At 30.7% G+C, this 26,067-nt stretch overlaps 2 protein-coding genes and 1 long non-coding RNA gene across 7 annotated transcripts in view; 1 reads left to right on the top strand and 2 right to left on the bottom strand.

Annotated features, from left to right (window-relative positions):
- Nucleotides 1–7,793: 7,793 nt before the first annotated feature.
- On the bottom strand, nt 7,794–11,604 carry LOC130668374 (odorant receptor 4-like). Its single transcript, XM_057470633.1, has 9 exons — nt 11,265–11,604; nt 11,066–11,199; nt 9,305–9,671; nt 8,846–9,236; nt 8,705–8,785; nt 8,515–8,626; nt 8,328–8,435; nt 8,059–8,259; nt 7,794–7,998 (listed from the first exon to the last, which is right to left on the bottom strand). The coding sequence occupies exons 3-9, from the start codon at nt 9,657–9,659 to the stop codon at nt 7,939–7,941; spliced, it is 1,308 nt and encodes a 435-aa protein (XP_057326616.1). The 5' UTR covers nt 9,660–9,671; nt 11,066–11,199; nt 11,265–11,604; the 3' UTR covers nt 7,794–7,938.
- A 12-nt stretch (nt 11,605–11,616) lies between these two features.
- Nucleotides 11,617–26,067, top strand: part of LOC130668376 (uncharacterized) — a 35,306-nt gene continuing 20,855 nt past the window's right edge. The window contains exons 1-2 of the long non-coding RNA XR_008990008.1: nt 11,617–11,897; nt 11,966–12,130. This is a non-coding gene — a long non-coding RNA (uncharacterized LOC130668376). The remainder of the gene's footprint in view (nt 11,898–11,965; nt 12,131–26,067) is intronic.
- LOC130668375 (odorant receptor 2a-like) overlaps nt 12,186–26,067 on the bottom strand; it is a 105,405-nt gene continuing 91,523 nt past the window's right edge. For 3 of the 5 annotated variants that reach the window (XM_057470634.1, XM_057470635.1, XM_057470638.1), the window contains 2 exons: nt 12,374–12,574; nt 12,210–12,318 (listed from right to left, as the gene is read on the bottom strand). In XM_057470634.1, the coding sequence (XP_057326617.1) occupies nt 12,256–12,318; nt 12,374–12,574 (264 nt within the window). In that variant the 3' untranslated portion in view covers nt 12,210–12,255. Of the gene's footprint in view, nt 12,319–12,340; nt 12,575–26,067 lie in introns of those variants that run through there. The other 2 variants (XM_057470636.1, XM_057470637.1) reach the window with 2 other exon arrangements.

Raw genomic sequence — 26,067 nt, 5'->3', positions numbered from 1 at the left:
GATATGTCTTAAAAATTTCCTTTGAACCAATTCCAATTTTTCAGTCTGATTGTTATAAATGGGATCCCATATGACACATCTATATTCCAGCACTGGTCTCACTAAAGAGCAAAATAGTTTGATTAATGTGCTATCCTGCTTGAAATCACTACTAGACCTCAGCGGACTGCCCAAAGTTTTATTGGCCTTAGCAACTACACTGTTCAGATGTCCTCTATAAGTTAACTTGCTATCAATATATATCCCCAAATCTCTTATTTCATCAACTTGTGGAACAACATCGTTCTTTATGAAGTATTGGTGTTGTTCCGTCGCGGAATAATTTTCTTATTTTATTTTATTATTGTACGTATATTTAATTAACTTTAATTTACACACATTCTTATAATATTTTAGTATTTTTAGTTCAAAATATTTGTCCCTGGAATTTGGGAATTACTCATCTTTTTTTTTATTTTGCATTTTTTATTTTATTGTTATATTAGCTTCACTCATTTTACCTTCTGCTAAACATCTGTTTAGGATTGAGCTATAAGTTTATGTTTAGTTCTAAATATTTTTTGCTTAAGTAAACGGCCAAGCATCGGTCTATTGTTTAGGGATTAAGTTTAAATTTAAAATTGTAAAATATTTCAAGTCCCATGTTTTACAACTCCTTTGCTCCTTATCCTGGAATTATTTAAGCCCTATCATAAATCAGGCCGGACATCTGTTCCTAAGTGCACTCGTCTACTTTCCAAAATAGTCCGGTCACCATTTTTCTGGTATCTCACTCCCTCGGCTCGTCCTCTTTCACTTTCCTTTCGTTCCCTTTCTACGCCGCCATACTCCCACGATGATACCACCCTTCCACTTTTCTCGGGCCCTTCTAATGCCCTTCGCGCTCCAATCACAACCCTTGGTTTTCCTCTTTTCCTTCTAGCACGCCCATTTTTCCCTCAATCTTAGTTTCTTAAGTTTAACGCTAAGATATTTTTGTAAGTGTAAAAATCAGTTGTATTCTATATTTTGAAGAGATCAGCAGCATTGAGCTTGGTCTAATAAATTGACACCAACGTTTATTTAACAAAATTAATTGTTAAAACTTATTATTCTTAACAAAATTGCTTGTTAAGATTTACCATAATTTAACAAAATTACTTGTTAAAATTATTATTATTTAGCAAAATAAATTGCTAAATTTATTATCAATTAACAAAATTAATTGTTAATTCATTCTCACGGCAAACTAGTCGCGAGACATTTCAGGTGTTGATTGTAATAATTGTCTCTCGAACATCTGCCAAACTTGATTATAGCGCATTTTTTTACATTCAGTTTGAGTTTATTAATATCACACCAATCTGACAACTTGTTGATATCATTTTGTAACTCAAATAGGTCGCCCATATTCCTCATACATCTTTATCTTGGAGTCATCAGCAAATAGTAAGAACTCGGATGTCAGAGCGTTGCCAATATCATTCACGAAGATGCAAAATAACAGTGGACCAAGATTTGAGCCCTGTGGAACACCCGAAGTAACCCTGGATTCCCTAGAGACATAGTCTTTAATCTTGACACGAAGTCTCCGCCCAACTAAGTAAGACTGGAACCAGCTTAACAAACTACCCGATATCCTATATTTCCTCGGTGCCACGACCACTCAACCGCGGACAGTTCAACCGCGACAGGTCAACCGTAGACAATTCAACCTTATGACTCAACACACACAAAACTCATGAAAAAAGGGCACAACACGATAACAAGCTTATGTATCGGCTTATTTTTGAGTAAATAATTTTTTCCGTTACTGTGTAATCATTCATACACTGTATTTGGTAAGGTTGAATTGTCTACGGTTAAACTGTCGCGGTTGAACTGTTACAGAACCATTTTCTCAACTTAATCAATAGCACATCATAATTCACCATGTCAAAAGCCTTACTAAAGTCCGTATATAGGGTGTGAATATCGAATTTATCTGACAGATGTTTCATAATATTTTCAATATAAACCATAAGGTTAGTAGTAGTTGATCTTCCTTTAACGAAGCCATGTTGTTGGTCAATCAAGATGCTCTTGAACCAGAATTCAATACGCCTGTAAATTATTTTCTCAAATAATTTGGGCAAAGCTGATTGAATACAGACTTGTCTGTAGTTGCTTACATCACTCCTAGTACCTGATTTGTAGATTGGAACAACATACGCATCCTTCCAACTGTCAGGAAAGACTCGCCACTTTAGAGATTTATCAAAAATAAACCACAAATAGTTCAGTCGATGCGCACGAAAAAATGGTCTAAGATCATTTTTTCGGTGGGTAAAGATCGATTTTGAAAAATTTTTTTTTCAAAATACTAGAAAAAATATAAGGAAAAAAGTTACCATAAATTTGGAGGGTGATCTTTTTTTTTTATAAAAAAATTAGATGTAAAATGAAATATCTCTAAAAGTATTGAGAAGTTATCGAGACAAACTAGTATCATTGTTTTTGGGATTTAATAACGAAAAAAATGAATTTTGAACGAAGTCTCTACGACGAATAGTTGCTGAGATAAAAATTATTAAAGCGCGATAAACGAAAAAGCGCGTCATTACGTCCGCGCGCGGATAAACAAAAAAGTGTAACTCGGCAGCAAATCGATATTTTAACAATTTTTTTTTTTTATTCTCTTAGTAAATCATATATCAACCATAAAAAAATTTGGTAACTTCCAAAAAAATTTTTTCGAATTTTAAATTTAAAAAAAGTAAAAATCACTTTATGTTAAATAAAAAATAGAAAAATTGAAAAATAAATAAAATGACCTGATGGATAATTTTGCTTGAACCATTACCCAAACAATTACGAGTAATGACAGTTAAAAAAAATTTTTTTTTCATAAAAAAACCCGTTTTGAAAATTTTTGAAATTTATCAACAATTAAAAAAAAAAAAAATATTTTTTTGATACGACAGAAATTCATCTCGCGAAATTCTGAATCGAATGGTATATACGAATTTTTTTTCGATTTTTTAAAATTTTTCCTTTATAATTTTCACTATAAGGACTTAGAAAAATTTCTTGCTACGGGACTTAAAAAAAATAGGACTTCGGATATCTTCGGGAATTGCTAGAGAGAGAAAGTAGGCATAAGACGTAGTGTCTTTTTCTAACGGATTACGACCGTGCGTATACCTACGGACAGATTATGATCTTTTGTTTTTTTTTGTTTTTTTTGTTTCCAACGACTGAAATTCTATTCTTCATCATTTCTCATTTCTCATATTGTTATAAATAATATTATCAAAGCTTCAGAAAAATCGTTTATACAATATAGGTATCAAAAGATTGCAAATTTCATGAATCGGAAAAATAACTTATCGTGTAGAGAACATTTTTTAAAAGTTTACGTCATTGTTTATAAAAAAATTATTAACAAAAAAAAAAAAAAAATCGTTTATACAATATAGGTATCAAAAGATTGCAAATTTCATGAATCGGAAAAATAACTTATCGTGTAGAGAACATTTTTTAAAAGTTTACGTCATTGTTCATGAAAAATTGGTAAATGCATTCTATTTCTCGTTTAACAATGATATTTTCCTTCACTGTCTCACTACTTCCATTTCTTTAAGTTAACTCAAAGTAATTTAGAGGTACACACTTAGCTCTATTTATTTAATCAAATACGTGTAATACATTATATTGTATGTTTTGTGAGATAGTTACATAGTAATTGCTATTTTTTCAAACATTTTTCATAACCAATGACGGAAGCTTTTAAAAAATGTTCTCTACACGATAAGTTATTTTTCCGATTCATGAAATTTGCAATCTTTTGATACCTATATTGTATAAACGATTTTTCTGAAGCTTTGATAATATTATTTATAACAATATGAGAAATGAGAAATGATGAAGAATAGAATTTCAGTCGTTGGAAACAAAAAAAACAAAAAAAAACAAAAGATCATAATCTGTCCGTAGGTATACGCACAGTCGTAATCCGTTAGAAAAAGACACTACGTCTTATGCCTACTTTCTCTCTCTAGCAATTCCCGAAGATATCCGAAGTCCTATTTTTTTAAGTCCCGTAGCAAGAAATTTTTCTAAGTCCTTATATTGAACATTATAAAGGAAAAATTTTAAAAAATCGAAAAAAAATTCGTATATACCATTCGATTCAGAATTTCGCGAGATGAATTTCTGTCGTATCAAAAAAATATTTTTTTTTTTTTTTTAATTGTTGATAAATTTCAAAAATTTTCAAAACGGGTTTTTTTATGAAAAATAAATTTTTTTTAACTGTCATTACTCGTAATTGATTGGGTAATGGTTCAAACAAAATTATCCATCAGGTCATTTTATTTATTTTTCATTTTTTCTATTTTTTATTTAACAAAAAGTGATTTTTACTTTTTTTAAATTTAAAATTCGAAAAAATTTTTTTGGAAGTTACCAAATTATATGGTTGATATATGATTTACTAAGAGAATAAAAAAAAAAAATTGTTAAAATATCGATTTGCTGCCGAGTTACACTTTTTTGTTTATCCGCGCGCGGACGTAATGACGCGCTTTTTCGTTTTTCGCGCTTTAATAATTTTTATCTCAGCAACTATTCGTCGTAGAGACTTCGTTCAAAATTCATTTTTTTCGTTATTAAATCCCAAAAACAATGATACTAGTTTGTCTCGATAACTTCTCAATACTTTTAGAGATATTTCATTTTACATCTAATTTTTTTATAAAAAAAAAAAGATCACCCTCCAAATTTATGGTAACTTTTTTCCTTATATTTTTTCTAGTATTTTGAAAAAAAAAATTTTCAAAATCGATCTTTACTCACCGAAAAAATGATCTTAGACCATTTTTTCGTGCGCATCGACTGGACTAAAAGGCTCACTGAGTCCGACATCACACTCCCGAAGAAAAAGATTCAAAATCCCATCCGGTCCAGGTCCTTTGGACTGATCCAATGATAGCATTACTTTAAGAAGCTCATTAAAAGTAATCTCAATTCCGTTTATATTAGAGTTTCCATTGGTCATCTCCTCCAGAATCCTGTTAGCCTCTTCTTGTGGTAGTATGGCTTCGTTGTCATATATACTATTGAAGAAATCAGCAAAAAGATTACATACATTCTCAACCCCTTCTGCCTTATTATCTGACCACTCCATTGTAGATGGTATACCCTGATTTTAAAATGATAAAAAAATTTTAATGTACACTAATTTGTTTCTAATTAATTAAAATATCACTGCATCGGCATTATTGTTCAAATTATTTTATTTTTTAATTTTTAATATTATTTTAAATAATGACTTGGTTGAGGCTTGGTAATTTTTTTTCCCATTGCTTGGCCCAGGTTTGGTTGTCAGGATTAGCCCAGGACTGTCTGCCAGGCTTGGCCCGAGGCTATCATCCCATAGTTTAACCAGGCTTGCACCAAGCCTGGGTCTGTTTTTTTCCTACCTGGGTAACGGAATAAAATAAGTTTAGGTTAACGGTGGCTGAGCTTACGAACTGAATCTTGATCAATGCAGGCCCGTTTTATTCAGCTTCAATTTTGAGATTATAAAGGGTCAAAGTGACCCACAGAAAAACGTCGTGGCAAAATCGTATACTTTTTTACTTTTCATACTCATAACTTACTCAAAAATTAAAATTGAAAAATAAAATTCTAATAAAAAGTTAACAATGAAAAACTTTTGTATGCCAGAATTTTACGATTTTATAATACTTTTTCTTAGTTTTTCGTTCATCTGATAATTACGCAATCAGCAAATTCAATTAAGCTCTTAAAAAGCATCAGTCCTTTCAAGCTTCAACATAATTTTTCCGAAAAACTTACAAGCATTAAAAATTAACGAGATTCTTAACAGTTACCCAAAAACTTATTGAAACTCTTGTAGATTCCTGTTTTTTTACTATTGAGATTCAATCAGAGGAAATGAGAATTACAGATGCACAGAAAAAACAGTTAACTTGAATCAAGGAAAATATTCTTGATTCAAGAAATTTTTTTTGATCGATTCGGAAAATGAAAATTTACTTGCCCCAAGTAAACAATTATCTTCAAATTTTTATCTTGAATCCAAATTTTTTTTCTCACGTCAACATTTTTACGCTTAAATCAAAAAATTTTCACTTGTTTCAAGAGTTTATATTTCTTAAAGTAAGAGATATTTTTTTTGGAGCAAGATACATTATTTTTTTGTAACAATATTGCATTTTTTTGTTTAAAGAAAATAAAATTTCTCGGAACAAGTACTATTGTTTTTACGCAAGTATTTTTGTATTCTCCGACCAAGCAAACAAAAGTTGCTTAAGCCAAGAGAAAAAATTTCTTGAGAGAAAAGATCGATGTGGAGAAGGGGAAAGTCACCGGTGCTAGACAGTAGCAGCGGGAGTAGTTCGGTGCTCGCCACGAGATCGCGCCTACGACATGTAGTGTCCCTGGTAAGACATTTAATTCAGAAGTATTATATTCTAAATTTCATCACGATTTTGTTCGAGTACTCTTCTGTCATTTGACAGACCTACAAGTACCCTTTTAAATTGTACTATACTATATACTATAATACATCATGACTTTAATATTTAATATTAAAGTTTACTTGAAATTCAAGTCTTGAATAATTTTGCTTGAAAAAAATAAACACAAAAAATTACGTTTCAGAATAAAAAAAAAAAAAAAAAAGAATTAACACGTCAACCCGTCGGAGAGAGAATACATTTTTGACTAAGAAAAATTTGTCTGTATTGAAGAAGCAAACTTTTGGAGCAAGAAATTTTTTTTTCTTGGCCCAAGCAACTTTTATTTTCACTTAAGCAATTTATTTTTCGGAGTAAGAGAATTTTTTTCTGGGGCCAAGAGATTTTTTCTTGGCCCAAGGGTTTTTTTTTCAATCAAGACGTTTATTTTTTGGAGCAAGAAAATTTTTTCTTTGGGCCAAGAAATTTTTTCCCAGCCCAAGTTTTTATATAGTGGAAACCTAAACATGCAAACCTCTCAATAAGACAATTTATAGATAAATTGAGAAAAATATAGATAGCCCGAACTGGGAATTGAACCCAGACCAATTCGGTAACGCGCCGAGTGCTCTACCAGTTGAGCTATCCGGCCCTATACTATATTCCGTTCAATTTGATCTATAACTTATTGAGCCACACCGTCCTTCTTACGGTAATACACCATTTTATATAGTGGAAACTTTTTTTCGTTCAAATCTTTGATTTTTTGGAGTAAGAAATTTTTTTTCTTGGGGCAAGAAAAAGTTTTTTTTGCCGAAGTTAAACTTTTTTTCGTTTAAAACGTTGATTATTTGGCAAGAGATGACTTATTTTCTTTAGCCAAGAATTTTTTTTCTTAAACCAAGAAATTTTCGATTTCGCTTCAAAAATAAATTTTTTTCGAGCAAGAGAATTTACTGTCTTGAACCAAAAAAAGTTTTTGAATTAAGTGTTTTACTTTTATTGAATCAAGAAAGAAAATTCGGAAGACAATATTTTTCTTGAACCAAGTTAACTGTTTTTTCTGTGTGGTATCTTGCTCGCCAATTTACTATTAGCTGAATATAAAATATAAAACACATAACCTTATATTCCAATTATACTTTATCGATGGCTCTAGCAATAATGTCTACACGAGAAAATTCTAAAAAGAATTTCGATTAAGACATTATAACAATATAGTATCCATACCGCCGGTATTAGTATATTTAGTAGCATTCAATAGAAGTTAATGCTGATTCTAAAATTCTATTCAATAGATTAACAAAATGGATTAATAAAATTTCAATTTCAAGTAATAAATACCCTCCGATGTATTCGCAATATGAAAATGTTATATCAATATATTTATATACTGACAAAAATTTGATTATTAATGACATGTACTGAATATTTCTTCAAACATTTAATTCGGACGTGATCTAAAGTTAAAAATTCTGTTTAACAAATTTTTAATTCAAGTTCCTTCAGAAAGTTGACGCAGTACAATAGCGTTAGATACCGAGAGTCCTACAAGCTGCCATAAAAAAAAAAAATGTAAAAAAATTTTTAACGAAATTAATGATCACAATCTTACAGCTTTAAAAGTTTGTAAAGATAACACATAAAATAGTCCACCATTGATGATAATAGGCTTTTGAGCACGCATGATACTGAAGGTAATCATATGATTGATTTCCAACATCATTTGTCTGTGATCTCCGATAAATTCGTCATGATAATTAACCATAGATTGTTCCCAATTACATACATATATTGCATCAGCTGTCCTTAAACCCTAAAATATTTTGAGAAAACAATTAATACGATTTTTTTTGTTTTTTTTTTTTAATTTGTAATACTTACCAGATCTTCAATTTTAGTGGCAAGAAAGCAATAAATAAATAATTCAGTGACAATGCCCAACCAGTATTGTACCATATTTATTATTTTAGTGATGCTTTCAATGCTTGACTGATTTGTTTTCCGAATAAATTGTTAAAATATATTTACAATAAAAGTTTATTGATTTAATGAATTTTTGAATATTTACATTAATTTCAATTGACGATGCTTCGAAAGATACTAAGCACAATGCAATCGTGCTGTCTAAACAAACAATAAACATTGGATAACTGAAAACAATTTTTAGTTTCGCAATGAATCTGCAATATTATTATTTTAAAATTTTGATTTTTCTTAAAGTTTACGAGCTAGATTATTTTAATCATCATTGAACATACTCCAAGAGTTCTTGATGATGTACGATGCAGTTTCTTAGTTTTTTTTTAAATTGTAAAATCGTTTTATGACTTTTAGAAAATCTGAAAAATATTATCAAGTCAACAACATAAATCTACCCTGTATAGAAATATTAATTTTACCTTATAATCATAATATCATTATGATTTTTAACTAAATTTTCATTCAAATGTTGAAAATTAAGGCATGCGTTCGCTAAAAAAATGACATTCAGTATATCAAAAATAGCCAATTCAAAAGCAGTTGAAAGTGAACTAAAGAACTGGAATGTAAATGTCAATATATATTTTGATGTGCTATCAATTGTCCATGGAAATGCTCCTGGAAATGGTAAGGATCTTGAACTTGTTGAATTTATTTTTACACCACCATAAAAATTGTTAAACAAATCGTAGATTACAGGATTTAAACACCACTGAGTCATTCCTCCAACACAAATTAGTAACCATAAATATGTAAATTTTATCATATAACGTTTAAATTCCAGTACTTTTGTAATATACTGACGATAATCTACAATTATAATCAGTTAGAACTTTATTTATATTAGATTATTTATTATTAAATGTATCAAGGAATACCAGTATCATTTTCATTGTAATTTAAACAAAGTTTATGACAACGTTTCATTCTCAAAACTAAATTTTCAATATCATCTATCTTTAACATTCCAGTAATCCACTTGGAAAACCCAATCAAGTGAAAACAAAGTGGATCTAATTTTGCAAAACTTGATAAATCATGACTGTTTTTAATATCAACAGCTATTGAAAGAATGAGGAAAAAACTTAGAGTTACTAGACTTATGTTGAAGAATATATCTATAATTTTTTTTATAGACATATTAAATGAATTTTTATCCCAAAATTTAACATGATTTAAAGATATTAAAATACGTTTCATAAATAGTTCAAAATCATCATTTAGCCAATTCATTTTTGTCGATATCTAGAATATTAAAAATCACATTTTAAAAATATTTTATTTTATGTTATTTTCAATTGAATTACAGTTGTATCAGTGTCGTAGATTGAGTAGACCATAGCCACTAAGTTTTTGTATCTTCTGCATAAATTTCTTTGTTTCGGTGCGGTAACTGGATAACCGCAGACAAAATAAGCGTGACGAAATATTTGCCCAACAGTTTTGTGAAAAAATGCGGTTGTATGGTGATGTGGCATATCAATAGTGATAACTCATTACGTGTACACATAGACGACGTTAATTTACGTTCGTGTGGCTGTTAACTTACCTACTCTTAATAGATTAAATGAAGTTATATACCTAATAATTAATATTATTTAAAACAGTAAGATGGACGGTGGCGTCATAGGTTAAAGGGTTTATAAGTTGTGGTATAACTTCAGTATTAGGTATGAGGCAGGATGTGTTAGGGGTGCCTTACTGACTATTTTAACTTCAACCAACACATATGGAATGAAACCTAATATTGTTTGGTGTATATTGAATCCTTAATTGGATAAAAATTATGAACCGGTGAATTGACGTGGTAAATTACATATTATTTAATTACGCGAGTATCTACTAATTATCAACTAGTTATTAGATAGATATTCGAGTATATACGAGTAAGTTATACATCAAAATGGCGTCTTGCGTATCACCGTCACTACAAACACGTACACTATTCATTTTTAGTTCGGATCGGAAACCATGACAAAATAACCGCGATGAATATAACTAGGATTGGGGTTTTTCAGTTGTTCTGACGCTCGAATGTTTTCTCTTCGGTTATCTAGTTGTGGCACCCTTTGTTTCAACATATACCTGATTAGGCAATACGATCAATGATGATTAAAAATGTTTTAATCGTTTGAAACACTCATGAATCTTCAATTGATGATTAAAGAGTATTAAAAACGATTGAAATTTTTAATCGTTTTTAATCCTCATGCGGGACTAGAAATTGTAATATTATTTTACGATTAAAAATGATTTATGATAATTAGAAATTTTTAATCGTCATGAGTCGTTTTCAATCATACAATAATATTAAAATTTCTGGTCTAGTATGAGAATGAAAAACGATTCATGACGATTAGAAACTTTTAATCGTGATGAATCATTTTTAGTAGTAAAATGATCAATAATCTTTGATGATTAAATGTGAAAAACCATAAGGATCATAGGTGTCAAAGATAATTTAATTTTTAATCGTTTTTAATCATCATAAATCGTACATTCTAATCAGGGATGTAATATCTAATACTTTAACTTACATAAATATACGGAAAGAATTTTTTGAAAATATGTACTCTACAATTTAGAATTTAGGGGTCTGAGCCAATACAAAGAAATATGAAAATAATAAGAACCAATACCTTTTTTTTTATTTTTTGTTTAAAAATGACGGAATATTGAATATTTTCCACCTTATCATCGAACAATATATCAACGTAAAACAGTAATCGTTCGTCCTGGCTCCATTTTACTTACAAGTATAGAGTAAAATTAACTATAAAAATTTTCTCCGTGTAATTGTAAATATTATATAACACGTTAATGAAAAACAGTACTTACTATTTACATATTTAATTTCAATCAACTGTTGCAGATTACTTCATAAAAGTTGAGATAATATTTATATGAGCGCAACTTTTTTTAAACAAAGTCAGACAATATTTCCTATGGTTCTTATTCTACAGTTGAAGAGAAACTGTTTAAGTAAAACCTTATAAAGTCGTCAACCCCAATGAAAGACAATGACCTCCTACATAATGAGTTCTGAACAAAGTTTCCCTTTGATATCGTAATTACAAGATGTGTAGATACTTCAATTATTCGATCGAAAACTCTTATTATTTAAAGCGTTTAAAGTCATTACTAAGAACAATTTACTTGGAGACATCGGTGTAATATAATAATACAGCATTTTGTAGATAATTAAGATCATTTGCTATTAATTTTCTCATTGTTAATAACAGAGTAAAATATACTATCTGATTTATGGTCCCTATTATTCATACAAATAGAATATTCAATGAAGTAATATCGTTTTCTACATTATTTTGATGACAGATGGATTTGTCTAATACCACCGTCAAGTTATTAACGAAGTCTTTTACTTCGACTTGTACTTGATATTTCATTCTACTTATCAATAAAGTGAATTAAATATCTTATAAGTGAAACGCTGTAGATGTGTACTACTCTGTAAAATTTTTTTCTTTTATATTGTATTGTGTGAAAGTGGCGTTAATTATTAAATTAATTTGTTTCAGATAAATATCCAAGATTTGTCAACTTGACCGCATTTTGACCTCAGGATGTTCGGTCTTTTATCATATCGACTGACGAATTCTGATCGTTAATGAATACTTGAGAAAGGGTAATTTAGAAACGAAGTTTTATCATACGACAGTAACAACACCATACAAAAATGTTTGGTAAGTACATTTTAAAAATTAATGCTTCATTATTAATTAATTTTGCGAATAAAGTAATGAATCAAAATATTAATTAAGTAAGTAAATAGCTTTTATTTGTTTAATGGTTTCTACATAAAGAAATTCTATGTTTCTCCGGAAAGTTGACGTAGTACTACAGCATTCGATAATGCAAAACCTGTAAGCTGCTGACATAAGATAATTAATAAATTAAAGTAATGCAACAATTAGGTTTAAACTTACTGCTTTGAAAGTTTGTAAAGATAGGATATAAAATAGTCCTCCGTTAAAAAGAATCGGTTTTTGGGCACGCATTAAACTAAAGTTTATCATTTGATTTATTTCAACTGTTATTTGTCGGTGTTGACCACTAAATTTACCCTTGTGATTAACCATTGATTGCTCCCAATTGCAAGAATATATTGCATCTGCAGTTTTCAATCCCTAAAAATGTTCAAGTTTTTACAGTTCATCTATTTAAAAAATATTTTTTCTAGAAGAACATATTTTTAATAGATTTCATAGAAATATTGCATTTGTCCTCATGGCAGAATCTTTAGAGAATTGTGCCATAAGCTATCATAATTAATCGAGTTGGTTCAAAACATACTATTCGTTCAAAAATATATATACACACCAAGAATAAAAAAACTTTTTTCAAGTGTTTGCGTGTGTGTATCCTCTCGAGTAAATTTCTATTTGTTTAATCACAGTAATAATATACTCCAACCGAGTAGTATTTTCTTGATTTTAGAATTCATATACATATTTTAAGAAAATATTCTTGGTGGGAGTACATTTCCCACACGCGAAAAATACATATCCGGGTAAATCTGCATATATGAGACATATATATGGGGCATTCAACGCCAAATCGACCACTTTTGAACCCGACTCCTTTAGATTTGGCCGAAATTTTTTTCTCTTTTTCTACCTCATCAAAAACGTTTCTCACAATTTTTTCAAATTTTTTTACCCACCCAAAAAAAAGTTATAAATTTTTGAAAAAATGGCTTTTTTTATTTCAAATATCTATAACTTTTTCAAAATTCGACTGATTGGGACGTTTTTTTTTTTTTTTAAATTTTTGTTTTTAAATGTACTTTTTGGAAAAAAATACAAAAAAATTATTGCAACCTATCTTCATAGTTTTTTTTAGACTTTTGGTGGAAATAAAAAATTGTTGAATGTTTAAGATTTTTGATTTTTGATTTTCTTTTTCTTATATAAAATTTTGACATTTTCTACAAATCCTCAAATTTTTTCGAAGCGATGTTTTTCCGATTTATATTTTTTCTTTCCAACTGAAAAAAAAATTTTTTTTCAACTAGCCGTATTTCTCATAACACCATGCTAAAAATTTTTGAGAGTGCTCAGAGACCATTCAAGTTTTAAAAAAGAAAATAAAAACAATAAATTTAAATGGTAATCATCGAAAAAATTCGACCCGGGAAAAAATGTTTTTATAAAATTTTATAAAATAATGTAAAATTTTATACAATTTTATAAAATTTTGTAAGATTTTATAAGATTTTACAGCAAAACTTTATAAAAATTCATACAATTTTATAAAATTTTATAATATTTTATACAATTTTATAAAATCTTATAAAATTTTATAAAATTCAATAAAATTTTATAAAGTAAGCTCTGAGTAAGGAACGTAATAGATGAATGTAATTTTATAAAATTGTATGACATTTTATAAAATTGTATAAAATTATATAAAATTTTATAAAGTTTTACACAATTGTATAAAATTATATCAAATTTTATACAATTTTATAAGACTGTACAGCGAAATTTTATAGAATTTCATATGATTTTATATAATTTTATCAAATTTCATAGAATTTTATAAATATTTATAAAATTTTATGTGGCAAGATCTTAAAAAGGAAGTAATAATTAGATGAAATTTTATATAATTTTACGAAATTTTATAAGATTTTATAAAATTGTATAAACTTTTATATAATTTCATAAAATTATATAAATTTTTATACAATCTTATACAATTTTATAAAGTAATTTCTTAGTGAGGGAAGTAATAATTAAATGAAATTTGATATAATTGTATGAAATTTTATAAAGTTTTATACGATTTCATAAAATTATATAAAATTTTATACAATTTTATAAAGTAATTCCTTAGAAGGGAAGTAATATTTAGATGAAATTTTATAAAATTTTATAATGTTTTATACAATTTCATAAAATTATATAAAATTTTATACAATCTTATACAATTTTATATAATTTCATGAAGTAAGTCCTTAAAAGAGAAGTAATATTTAGATGAAATTTTATAAAATTTTATAAAGTTGTAGACGATTTCATAAAATTATATGCAATCTTATAAAATCTTATACAAATTTATACAATTTTATAAAGTAAGATCTCAAAAGGGGAGTAATAATTAGATAAAATTTTATATAATTGTATGAAATTTTATAAAATAATATAAAATTTTATAATATTTCATAAAACTTTAGAGAATTTGATGTCACTATTGCATCTAGTGTGGGGTACCATTTTGTAAAATTTGATAAAATTTCACACAATTTTATAAAGTTTATTACAATTGATTATAAAAATTGTTAGAAATTCAAAGTAAATAGACAAAATTTTCAATGGCCATAAAAAAAAAATTTCATTTTTGCGGGCAAAATATGGTGATAAACAAATATGAAAATTACATTATCAAAAATATAATTGATTACCTAAATATATGCAGGGTACCCCCAGAAAAATGTAGAAAAAAACAAATTCTGAATATTGAATAAGTTTGATTTTATTAAAATTTTTTGTAAGTTATTTACATTAAAAAAAAATATATTTTACACAATTATTGGATGCAAAGGAAGATAAAAAAGTTTTTAATAGTTTTTATCATAATACAAAATTCTTTAACGTTTTTCGACCGGCACTCGATTCTTGAAAAAGTTTAACGAAAAAAAATTCAAAATAATGCTCAATTATATCTACAAAAGTAATTTTGGGATGGTTATTATAGATTTAAAAAAAAAAATTTTTTTTTCATAAAATTTTAGAAGTACCTCGTTTTGCCTACCCCCGCCGCCCCTTTCTCTTACATATTTATATATATATATATATATATATATATATATATATATATATATATATTACAAAATGTGATAATTTTGAATTTAATGTTTTTAAACTTTTATTTTGTCAACTATCAATTAAAATTAATTCTTCATTACTCAAGGAAAAATTCAAAGGTTTCGCCATTAATTCAAAAATATAAATCATTAAAAATCAATAAATTTAATTAATTTCAAAATTTTATGTCCATTAAACAATCGATAGTTGAGTTATTCAAATCTTTTTTTTATATATTATTATAAATTAATACTATAAAATATGGCTGATAAGAATTCATGAGTAATCATAAATACAGCCACGAATATTTCTAAGCTACAAGTGACCAATAGACGAGCGTAGCAGACAACGATTCTTCAATAACAAAAGTTAAACAGCATCGAGGGTGGCCATAAATTGGATGGGTGACCCGTCCCGGAAAAAAAAAATCATTTTATAAAGTTTTACAAAATTTTATAAAATTTTATACTGAAAATGGCCTGGTAAAATTTTATGAAATTTTACAAAGTTTCATAAAATTTTATAAATTCTTATAAAACTTCATAAAATTTTATAAAACTTTATAAAATTTGATAAAATTTTACCAGGCCATTTTCAGTATAAAATTTTATAAAATGTTAGTACTAAAATTTTGTAAAATTTTATAAAATTTTATAAAAACATTTTTTCCCGGGGATTTTTTATCGAAAAATGAAGTTAAAAAATAGAAGGACATTCTAACAAATTTTTTTGTATTTTTTTCTAAAAACTGCATTCAAAAACGAAAAAAATGCAAAAAAAAGTTTTCGTTTCGTCTATTTTTGGACAAATGCTTTGAATTAAAAAAAAATTCTTTTAACCGTAAAACAATGAGTATGGAAAAATCGATGATTTTCAAAAATTTCGGGAAGTTATTGTTTTTACCCTGATTTTCGAAAATTGAAATTTCATCGGATGTGGACGTTTTAAGATCCTGGAAAGCTATTCTGACTATTTTAAGAATGATGTCTTTATGTATGTACGTATGCATGTATGTATGTATTAGGGTGCTTCATTTCGGAGCCAGATTTTTTTTTAAGTGCATGTGGAAAAAACCATCGTTCAACACAAAAAAAAAATTTTCGCGCTTGAAAAAAAATTCTATGTTTATTACAGACCTAGCTCATTGAAAATTTCGATTATCCCATTTAAATAACATGGGAAATTTTTTTTTTTAGCTTTAAGTATGTTTAACCTTGTTTACAAATCAAGAGGTCAAAAAGATTAATACGTTTTTTGTAGGAAATTGAACGCTCTACAAAAAAAGTCTCTTATCATTTTTCGATAAATCCATCTGTTTCAAAGTTATTAGAGCTCGAAGTAAAGTTGGAGATCGTTTTACTTTTCCGGTGAAACTATCAGACTTATCCCAAAATGTTATGGAATCTTTTTTGTTGCCAATTTTATTCTCCACAAATTATTATCAGTAAAGTTTTTTCAAATTCCGCAAAATAATTTAAAAAATCCGTCTATCGGTTAACCTTGCGGGTCAGCCCCAAAACTTCCCGCTGTTTTCGAGCTCGTTGAGCTCGAAAACATTATTGTGAACACATTTTCGAGCTCCTCGAGCTCGAAAATACTTTGGTATGCCATTGTTTTCTAAAAAAACATTTTTTACCATTTCTTTCTCCCACGATATCTCGCGAACGAATTAACCGATTTTGATGGTTGAGGCGGCAATCGACGCGTTTTATTAAGTTCTAGATCTGATTAGATTTTGAAATTGATTTATCCAGCCGTTTTTGAGAAATTTCAAAAAAACTAAAAAAAAAAAATGATTTTTCAATTCTTTCGTCAACGGTTTCTCTTGAACGAATGAACCGATTTTGATGGTTGAGGTGGCATTCGACGCGGCTTATAAAGTTTTAGAGCTGATTAGATTTTGGAATCAATCCATCGAGCAAATTAAAAGTTATCCAAATAAAACATTTTTGAAAAAATTTTATTTTTGAAATATCTCTGAACGCACCCGACCGATTAAGTTCAAATTTTTACGGCTTCAAGATATTAACAAGCCGCGTCGAATGACACCTCAAAGATCAAAATCGGTTCATCCGTTCAAGAGTTATGAATATTTACATACATACGTACGTACGTACGTACACACATACATACACTCGGACATCATCGTGAAATTAGTCAGAATAGCTTCCTAGGACCTCAAAACGTCGACATCTGATGGAAATTCGATTTTCGTAAATCGGACCGAAACCAATAACTTCCCGAATTTTTGAAAATTTTCAATTTTCTTAGCGGGAAGTTAAAAAAGAAAAAAAATTTATTCTAATGCCATTTAACCCTGCCAAAGCAATGATACTTTCCCATTTTAGTACAATGAGAAAAATTTTATCACTCACTTAAAAATAAGTGTATAGTGTGACGAAGCGATTTACTCGAGCCTCTGTTTTCGTATCCGCGATCCGATTAAAGTGAGTTAGCTAACCGACGTCACGACAACCAAGAGGCTACAACGTACGTACGACTTTCAGTCGTACGAACATACAGCTCAGACTCCTATCACTACGTGGTGGGTGAAATCTGTTCTATTCCCTGGAGGGGCAATGTTCCATCTCAGAAGACCCTGAGTCGACCCGCTGGAACAGAGCCTGGTCCAGTGCCACCTTGTACTGCGCTCCGTAGAAAACAGCGTGTATGGAAATTTTTTATTAATAAACTGGTGTCTATCTTCATGATTCTCCACCACGAAGAGGAGACACCACATTTTAATAGCAATGACTAATGCATATTTTTGTAGGAAATTTACCGCTCTTCAAAAAAGGTCGCTTATGTTTTTTTTCTTGAATCCAACCATTTAAGTGATATCGAAGCTCAAAGTTGATAGATTCAAAAGTTACTTTTCAGCGAACAGATATATGTTGGAGTAAATAGAATGCGTGCACAGTGGAAGATACAGTAGCGAGTAGACGATAATTGTAATAGGTATAAAGGTATTTACTCATCATACCAACAACTATATCCAATTTCCTAAATCCTAACAGGTTATGGGCCCAAGAATTTGTATTTTTATTAATAAATGTAAATAAGTAAAGTAAAGAAAAAAATAAAAAAAAATATTTTTTAAAGTGCGTAGAGTTTATTGTGACAAAATAGCGGAAGGCAGATCTATGATGTTTGGTATAGGAAAATTCAACAATAATAACTTAGTAGATGGCTTAAAAATTGAAAATTGTACAATTAAGTAGTTTTGTGAGCTCTGTGTAAAGGGGAAGTTAAGCAAAAAGCTATGTCCAAAGATGTCAACGATATACACAAATCATCCGCTGGAGCTTTTTCATACCGATCTTCGTGGACCGATGCCTACACAAACACCAGGAGGAAGAAGGTATATAATGACATTTATAGATGATTTTAGTCGTTATACATACATGTCTTTACTAAGAGAAAAATCGCAAGAGTCTCAAGCTATTAAAGATTTTATAGAATTTCGTACTACTCAATTCAGCAGAAAACCAAAGGCCTCCAGATCAGATCTTGGCGATGAATATGTAAATCAGGACCTGAAGAAACATTTTTAACAACACGGAATAGAGTTCCAACACACTGTTCCGTATACACCAGAACAAAACAGCGTTGCTGAGCGTAAAAATCGATACATAATTAAAGCCGTGAGAACTATGTTCATTGACGCAAGCTTGCTAAAAAAATATTGGAAAGAAGCCGCTCGTACAACTGTTTACGTACGAAATCATTTGCCAATTAAATGAAAGCTCGCTACTCCTCATTTACTAAGCTCAACATGAAAGCTTGCGACTGTATTTTTGTTGGTTATCCTCAAAACCACAAGGGTTATAGGCTATTGGAGGTTTCGACGGGCAAAGTCATAGTAAGCAGAGACGTAAAAGAATCATCCATCGACGAAGAAGAATTCACATTTATTCCCGAAAAAAATCTAAATCATGCAAGGGCAGAGAAGAATTGGTATACATATCCATCGAAACACAAATTTAAGAGCCAAAAAAGAGTCAAGAAACCGTTGACAAACGTGGAAAAGTTGACACCCCAGGGGAAGCGTCCGGAATCCCTGAAATATCCATAACGCAAGATAAAAAAATTGAAGTAGATAAGAATCAAATCAATCAGAGAGAAGAGTCAGCAACATATCAAAATGGCGAAGATCCGACAACTATTGAACAGGCATTTAACGGACCATACGCTAAAGAATAGTAAATAGCTGTTTTGGAAGAACTTCAATCACTACGAGAAAATGAAACCTGGGATCTCGAGTCAATCCCGAAAAATTAAAAGGCCATAGGTTGTAAATGGGTCTTTAAAGTAAAGAAAACGCCCCATTGTACACCAAATCGCTTTAAAGCCAGACTAGTGGCCCAAGGGTTCTCACAGAAATATGGAGTGGATTACGAATAAGTTTTTGCTCCAGTAGTAAAGCCGAGCTCTATTAGAATGGTACTAGCTATCGTTGAAAAGCAGAAGTTGACCGTCAAACACTGGGACGTCAGAACGGCATATTTAAATGGAAAACTCTGTGAGGTCGTACACATGAAACATCCACCAGGTTTTGAAGACAAATATGGATTATACTGAGATTGTAGACTTAACAAATCAATTTATGGCTTAAACAAGGCAGCAAGAATGTAAAACGGCGAATTAAACACCACACTGACAAAACATGGTTTTGAACGCTGCCAGAGTGACCCCTGTCTTTACAAACATGGAAACAGCACAATTACTTTCCTAGTAGTACACGTAGACGACATACTATCAGCCGGTCCGTCAGAAGAACGGATAGATGATATACTTGCAGTACTTAATAAAACCTTCAAGATGGTCGATATGGGAGATGTTAAATGTTACGTTGTGTTTAAAATTTCGCGAAATGTTGACAGCGAATTTATGATCAATCAAGAACATTATATTAAAAAGATTTTGGCACGCACAAGACTAGATCTTGCAATAACATCCAAGTATCCCATGGACGTAGACTACAAGAAAAATAGACTATCGTCACTAGAAGAGCTAAACGAACACTATAGCAGTCTAATTGGAGCCTTACTGTACTTGTCGACTCACACCTGACCAGACATCTCAGCACCTGTCGCTCTTCTAGCACAACATATTAAAGACACAAAAAGAATTGACTGAAACAGGTTACAGCGAGTAGTAAGATACTTAAAATTAACAAAAGGCTACAAGCTAAAATTGAGCGACCACAAATACGACCTCTACAATCTAATTGGATACGCAGACGCGAACTGGGTGAAAAAAAAATCCAATTCCGGCAACATTTTCAAATTTCTCGGCGGCACCATAAGCTGGGTCGGCAAGAAACAACGATGCGTCTCAATATCTTCGACGGAGGTTGAAATCGTGGCATTGTCTGAAGCATCGAGAGAGTGCACCTGGCTTCGACGAATACTAGGATTCCTGAACGAAGCACAAAAACAATCAACGATAATCTATGAAGATAACCAGGCCTGCATCGCAAATATTCAAAATCAAGATTTAAGTCCAAGAAGAAAACACATCGACACACAATATTTCAATACAAGAGACCTGGAATCAAAGGAAATAATAAAAATAATTCACATCCAATCTGAAAAGAACATCGCCGACATCCTGGCGAAGCCATTGGGACCCCAGAAGACAGCAGAACTAGTTCAAGTGATAGGTTATCAATGTGATTAAGAATAATTCAATACACGCATACATTTGAGGGGAAGTGTTAGAGTCAATAGCATGCGTGCGCACACTACTCTTTACTCAATACTATTACTCATTGCTCATTACTTATGTATGTTTAGTTTTTCAGTTTGTAACAATATACGGTAGCGCGTAGACGCTAATTGTAATAACTCAGGTGTAAAGGTATTTACTTATCATATCAACAACTCTATCCATTTTCCTAAATCTTAACAATATATACTAAGGTTCCTATCAATTATTTGTCGGAAATTTACCGCTCTACAAACAAGGTATCTTGAAATTTTTTGATCAACTCAACCGTTTAAGAGATATTTAAGCTCGAAATATAAGAAATTTTTTATATCATCAGAGCGAAATTTTGAGTTGGTTTGTAAAAGTTTTCTTTAGACTTAGGGCTCAAATATCTCTCAAACGGTTGAGTTTATCAATTTTGTAGGGTAGTAAATTTCTGACGAAAAGTTGTTAGATGCCTAAGTATATATTTTTTTGTTAAAGAGTTATAGAATTTCGATCGAAAAACATTATTTTTTAAATCCATCAACTTTGACATTCGATATCACTTGAATGGTTGGATTTACGAAAAAAGTGTATGAAACCTTTTTTGAAAAGCGATAAATTTCAGACATAATAATGTGTTAGTCATTGCTGTACACTTATTTTTAGGCGAGTGATAAAATTTTTCTCATCGTACTAAAATGAAAAAGTATCATTGCTTACCCGTGTAAAAAAATTTTTATTCATAATGACTTTAGATCTAAATTTCATCACAAAACTCAGATCGTGACACCAATATAACTTTCATCATGAATTTGTATCAACAATTTTAATCACGACATAATTATAACTCAATCAAATTATTATCCACGTGATCCGAAGTTCATTCACTAAATTAATTTTACAATCGAAACCGATTTACGTTGATCGAGTACTTGATAGAAAAAATTTATTGGTAATTTCTGAGTCGATAAATTTGACAGAAGGTTTAATTCAGTAAAAATTTAGTCAAGTTTCTATCGAAGTCATCCCAAGTCCAATTCAAAGACGTAATAATAAATTTTTAGAAGTGATACGGATTTATTAGACGTAAAATTGTAAGAGCAAATTCATGATAAAAGTCATATTTGTGTCACAATCTGAGTTTCGTGACGAAATTCAGATCTAAATTCATTAGAAACAAAAATTTTTACACGGGTAGGCATGGTTAAACGGCATTAGAATAAACTTTTCAATTTTTTTTGTTATTCTTGGATCACAGATAAATGATTTATATCATGACCAAGTAAAAAAATCTAATTTGGGAAATAACGGACACCCTACACAGAAAAAAATGTTTACTTGTTTTTAGAAAAGTTTCTTGCTTCAAGAAATTTTTTTTGTTGCTTTAATAAATTTGCATTTTGGTCTTAGAAATTTCTCTTGTTTTAATATAACTTTCTTTTCTCGAGAAAATTCAATTTCTGGATTCAATTGATTGGATCTTCATCATAGAAAATGTTCTTCTCTCAAGAAAATTCAGTCTCTTGCTCCAAAATGTTTATATTTTGTTTCAAGAAAATGTTCTCCTCTCAAGAAAATTGCGTCTCTTGCTCCAAAATGTTTTTATCTTGTTGTTAAGAAAAAATGTCTTGAGCTAACATGAAAATTTTTTGGAACTAAGAAAAATAATTTTATAAATCAAGAAAAAACTTTCTTGGACCAAGAAATTTTTTTTGTCGCAAACAAAAATATAATTTCAGTTAAGAAATAAGTTTCTTCAGTTAAGTAATGAAATTTATTGAGCTAAAAAACTTTTTATTTTTTTATATTTTATCGAAAAAATTATTTTTCGGTTTCTATATTATCAACAATGCTGTGAAGCAGATAAATACTTTATCAGAAGTATTAACAAGGAATAGTACACTTTCTCAATGAATTATATATTGTAACAAATTGAGAAAAACAATTATCGCTTAACGCAGAAATCGAACCCAGACCGATTCGACGTCGCGCGAGAGCTTTACCAACTAAGCCATCTCAGCCTTTGCCAGGCTACGTTTCTTTTACCTACATCTATTAAGCTACACTGGTCTTGTGGTCAGTCATATTTTTTAATCTTAAAGATAGAATTTAAAATAGAAAGATTTTCGCCAATAATTTGGAAAAATGTTACATTTTAGCAATATACTGAACAGATCATATGAATTTTCCAATGGACTCTGGTAGCCGATTACTTTCTGACGATATAATTTTTAGAGGCCCAAAATTAAAACAAATGTCACTTAAATTTACGATTTCCTGTTATTTTCTATTATATCTATACTATTCTATAATACGGAGATCAAAGGTCAATTTCAAAATCTTTTCTTAAAATTAAATTATTGCTCGTAAAAATATGTACCATTAATGGATTTAAGTTATTAATATTCGGTCGCTAATGAATCAACCATTCGTATCTCTGAGTCCCCTACAATTAGTAAATTTTCTAAGATGACATAGGTTTTCGAGAAGAAAAATAAATGTCACTCAAATTTATGACCTAATCCTTTATTCTCACGCTTTCAATATTCTTAGCCCCACTTTCCTCCCAAAATTTTCGTATATAAACCCAGGAAAAATAATTAAAGTCAGTCATTACTTCTACTAACGAAACCCTTGTCGGATCTATCTAAGTCCGCGAGTAAGACTCACTGAGTCGAATCCTACGGTTGATCTCGTGACGCTCCATGCCTAGGCAACCGGGGGTCCTAGACCGATAATCGAGATTCGATTCTTTTATTTTCGATTTGAAATTCTGTGACTTAAAATTTTATTTTTTAAAACCTTTTCTCATGAGGTCCTACGCCTCAGCATACCGACTCCTAGGTTGGATACCTAGAGTATAATCATTTAAGTTCGCATTAAAATTAACTAAACTCCGTCACGTGACGTCCACCGCCTAGGCAACCGGAGTCCTTGTACGGAAATAGTTAATCCTGTTAATAAAAACCTTAAAAATCATCATAAATTCATTCGAAAGCAAAGCCGGCCTATCGGTCCAGCGTGCAATGCGTTTGTGTGAGACGGATTCGACCTATGCATCCTAATTAAATAGTAAATTAAAATAACCCTTTCGTCTGTCACCTTCAATCACTCCGATCGTGACAAATATATGAAAATATTCAAAAAACATATTTCAAGTACATCAAAAATATATAATTTTGTTACATTTCTTTTTTTATGTTGTTGGTTAAATTAACAATATATTTTCATAACTATATTTTTTATATATTCGAAATATATTGTTTATGTAATTTTTTAATATTTTCAAACATGTACTTCTTATATATTCTAAGATATATTTTTAATATATTTAAATTATATTTAATAATAATAAATTTATTGATTTCTTCAGGATACAATCCTCGATACAATATTTACAACTGAGAGTAGTAAGGTAGTATTAAATATCAGGTGTCTTGGATTCTAATTTTAAAGCAAAGTTTGCAGAAGGCTAGTAGATTTCTAGCTGAACGAACATTCCACGACTCTAGAAATTTTAAAGAAATACGTTAGGTATCTTCATCGAACCATTCTGCCAAGTATTTTTCCCTGGCTTATCTGAAGGTGGGGCACTTGGAAATCAAATGTACAATATTGTCTGGTTTATTTAGGTAACAGCATGGGCAGCTTTTGGTGGGAGATAGTTTCAGCGATAATTTACCAACAGTGATGGTGCTTGCGAAATTGGAGGCCAGCCGCAGCTAGGATATTATTACGGCGAGATGATAGGGGAGCACTTCCAGAGCTTATTTCGATGAGAAATGTTGTAAGCTGGACTCATTAAATGTGAATTGACAGGCCGCGGATGCACGGTATCTATCCAGGTCTAGAGAGCGACGGTGGTGTCTATATTCTTCGATAATTTGCGTTTTTTTCCGTTTCCAGTAGTTGGCAGTCATATTATCAAACACGTGTACTTCACCAATGGAGCTCAACAGGTGTTTAAGTTGTTGGACCCAGTTTAGGCGATCTGAGTTGAATGGAGTGGCGGTCAAGGCAATGAGTTGTTTCAGACAGATTGGGCAGGCGATTTCCTTGCATTTCCAGGATTTTAATGATCCAGTTGATAGCCGCTTTCAGAACAGCAACGAAAATATGGTCCACACCAAGCTCCAGGCGTAGGGCGTAGTTGGGGGTAAACATCGGAAGCTTAAGGAGAGGTTCGAAAAAGAATAAATTGGCGGACTCCAGTTGCTCCAGATTCTCTGGTTTCAAGCCCTATATATGAGCAAGAGATAACATGGTGGAGCAGGTGATGCTCTTGTGAAGTTTTATCACGCCAGGCCAAGCGCTGGTTTTCAGTTTGTTGAGAATAGCAAGCACTGTGCTGATGGTGACCTTGCTCTTCCTTGTGGCGCCGGAGGTAGCTAAGTTGCTCTGCATAGATGTGCAAAACTTTATCCCCAAGTATTCGTACGAGGTGACGACTTCCTGGTTTTCGCCCTTGTATGGGAATTTCATGATCTTCCTTGGAAGTCAGCCGGTTGACCTGGTTATAAGCATTTTAGTTTTCGAGATATTTATATTTAGGCCATTTAAGGCGCAATATTCCTCCAGGTGTTGGAGACTTCGGCGTAGTTTTATTTCAGAGGTAGCCAAAAGGACGATGTCGTCGGCGTACATCAAAAGAAGTACCTCACGCTGGCCTAGAAAAAAGCCTTCGGAGCCTTTGTCTTTTAGGAAGGTTACGATGTCGCTAATAAAGAGGCTGAATAAAAGTGGGCTGAAAATTTCGCCGTGTAAAACCCCTTCGGTAATTGGAATTTGGGAGGATAATTTGCCACCGCTTCTGACCCTCATAGAGGTGTTTTTATACAGATTCATGAGGAATTTCAACATCTTGGGGCTAAGGCCAAGGCGGTCTAACTTGGTCCAGAGTTTGTTATGGGGAACAGAATCGAAGGCCCTCTTGAAGTCAATAAACAGGACATAGGAGCTGACTCCTTTAAACCGTGCTTGTATCTGGAGTAGTGAATGTAGAACAAATACGTTGTCGGCGCAGCCCCGGCCAGACCGAAAATCTGCCTGTTTTTCGGTAATAATGCCATTCTTTTCAGCCAATTTGCTAATTCTATCATGTAATATTTGAGTAA

The sequence above is a fragment of the Microplitis mediator genome, chromosome 5, assembly GCF_029852145.1.
Source record: "Microplitis mediator isolate UGA2020A chromosome 5, iyMicMedi2.1, whole genome shotgun sequence".
Taxonomy (NCBI): domain Eukaryota; kingdom Metazoa; phylum Arthropoda; class Insecta; order Hymenoptera; family Braconidae; genus Microplitis; species Microplitis mediator.
The sequence above is the reverse complement of the archived record's forward strand: the minus strand, read 5'-3'. Positions and strand labels throughout refer to the sequence as shown.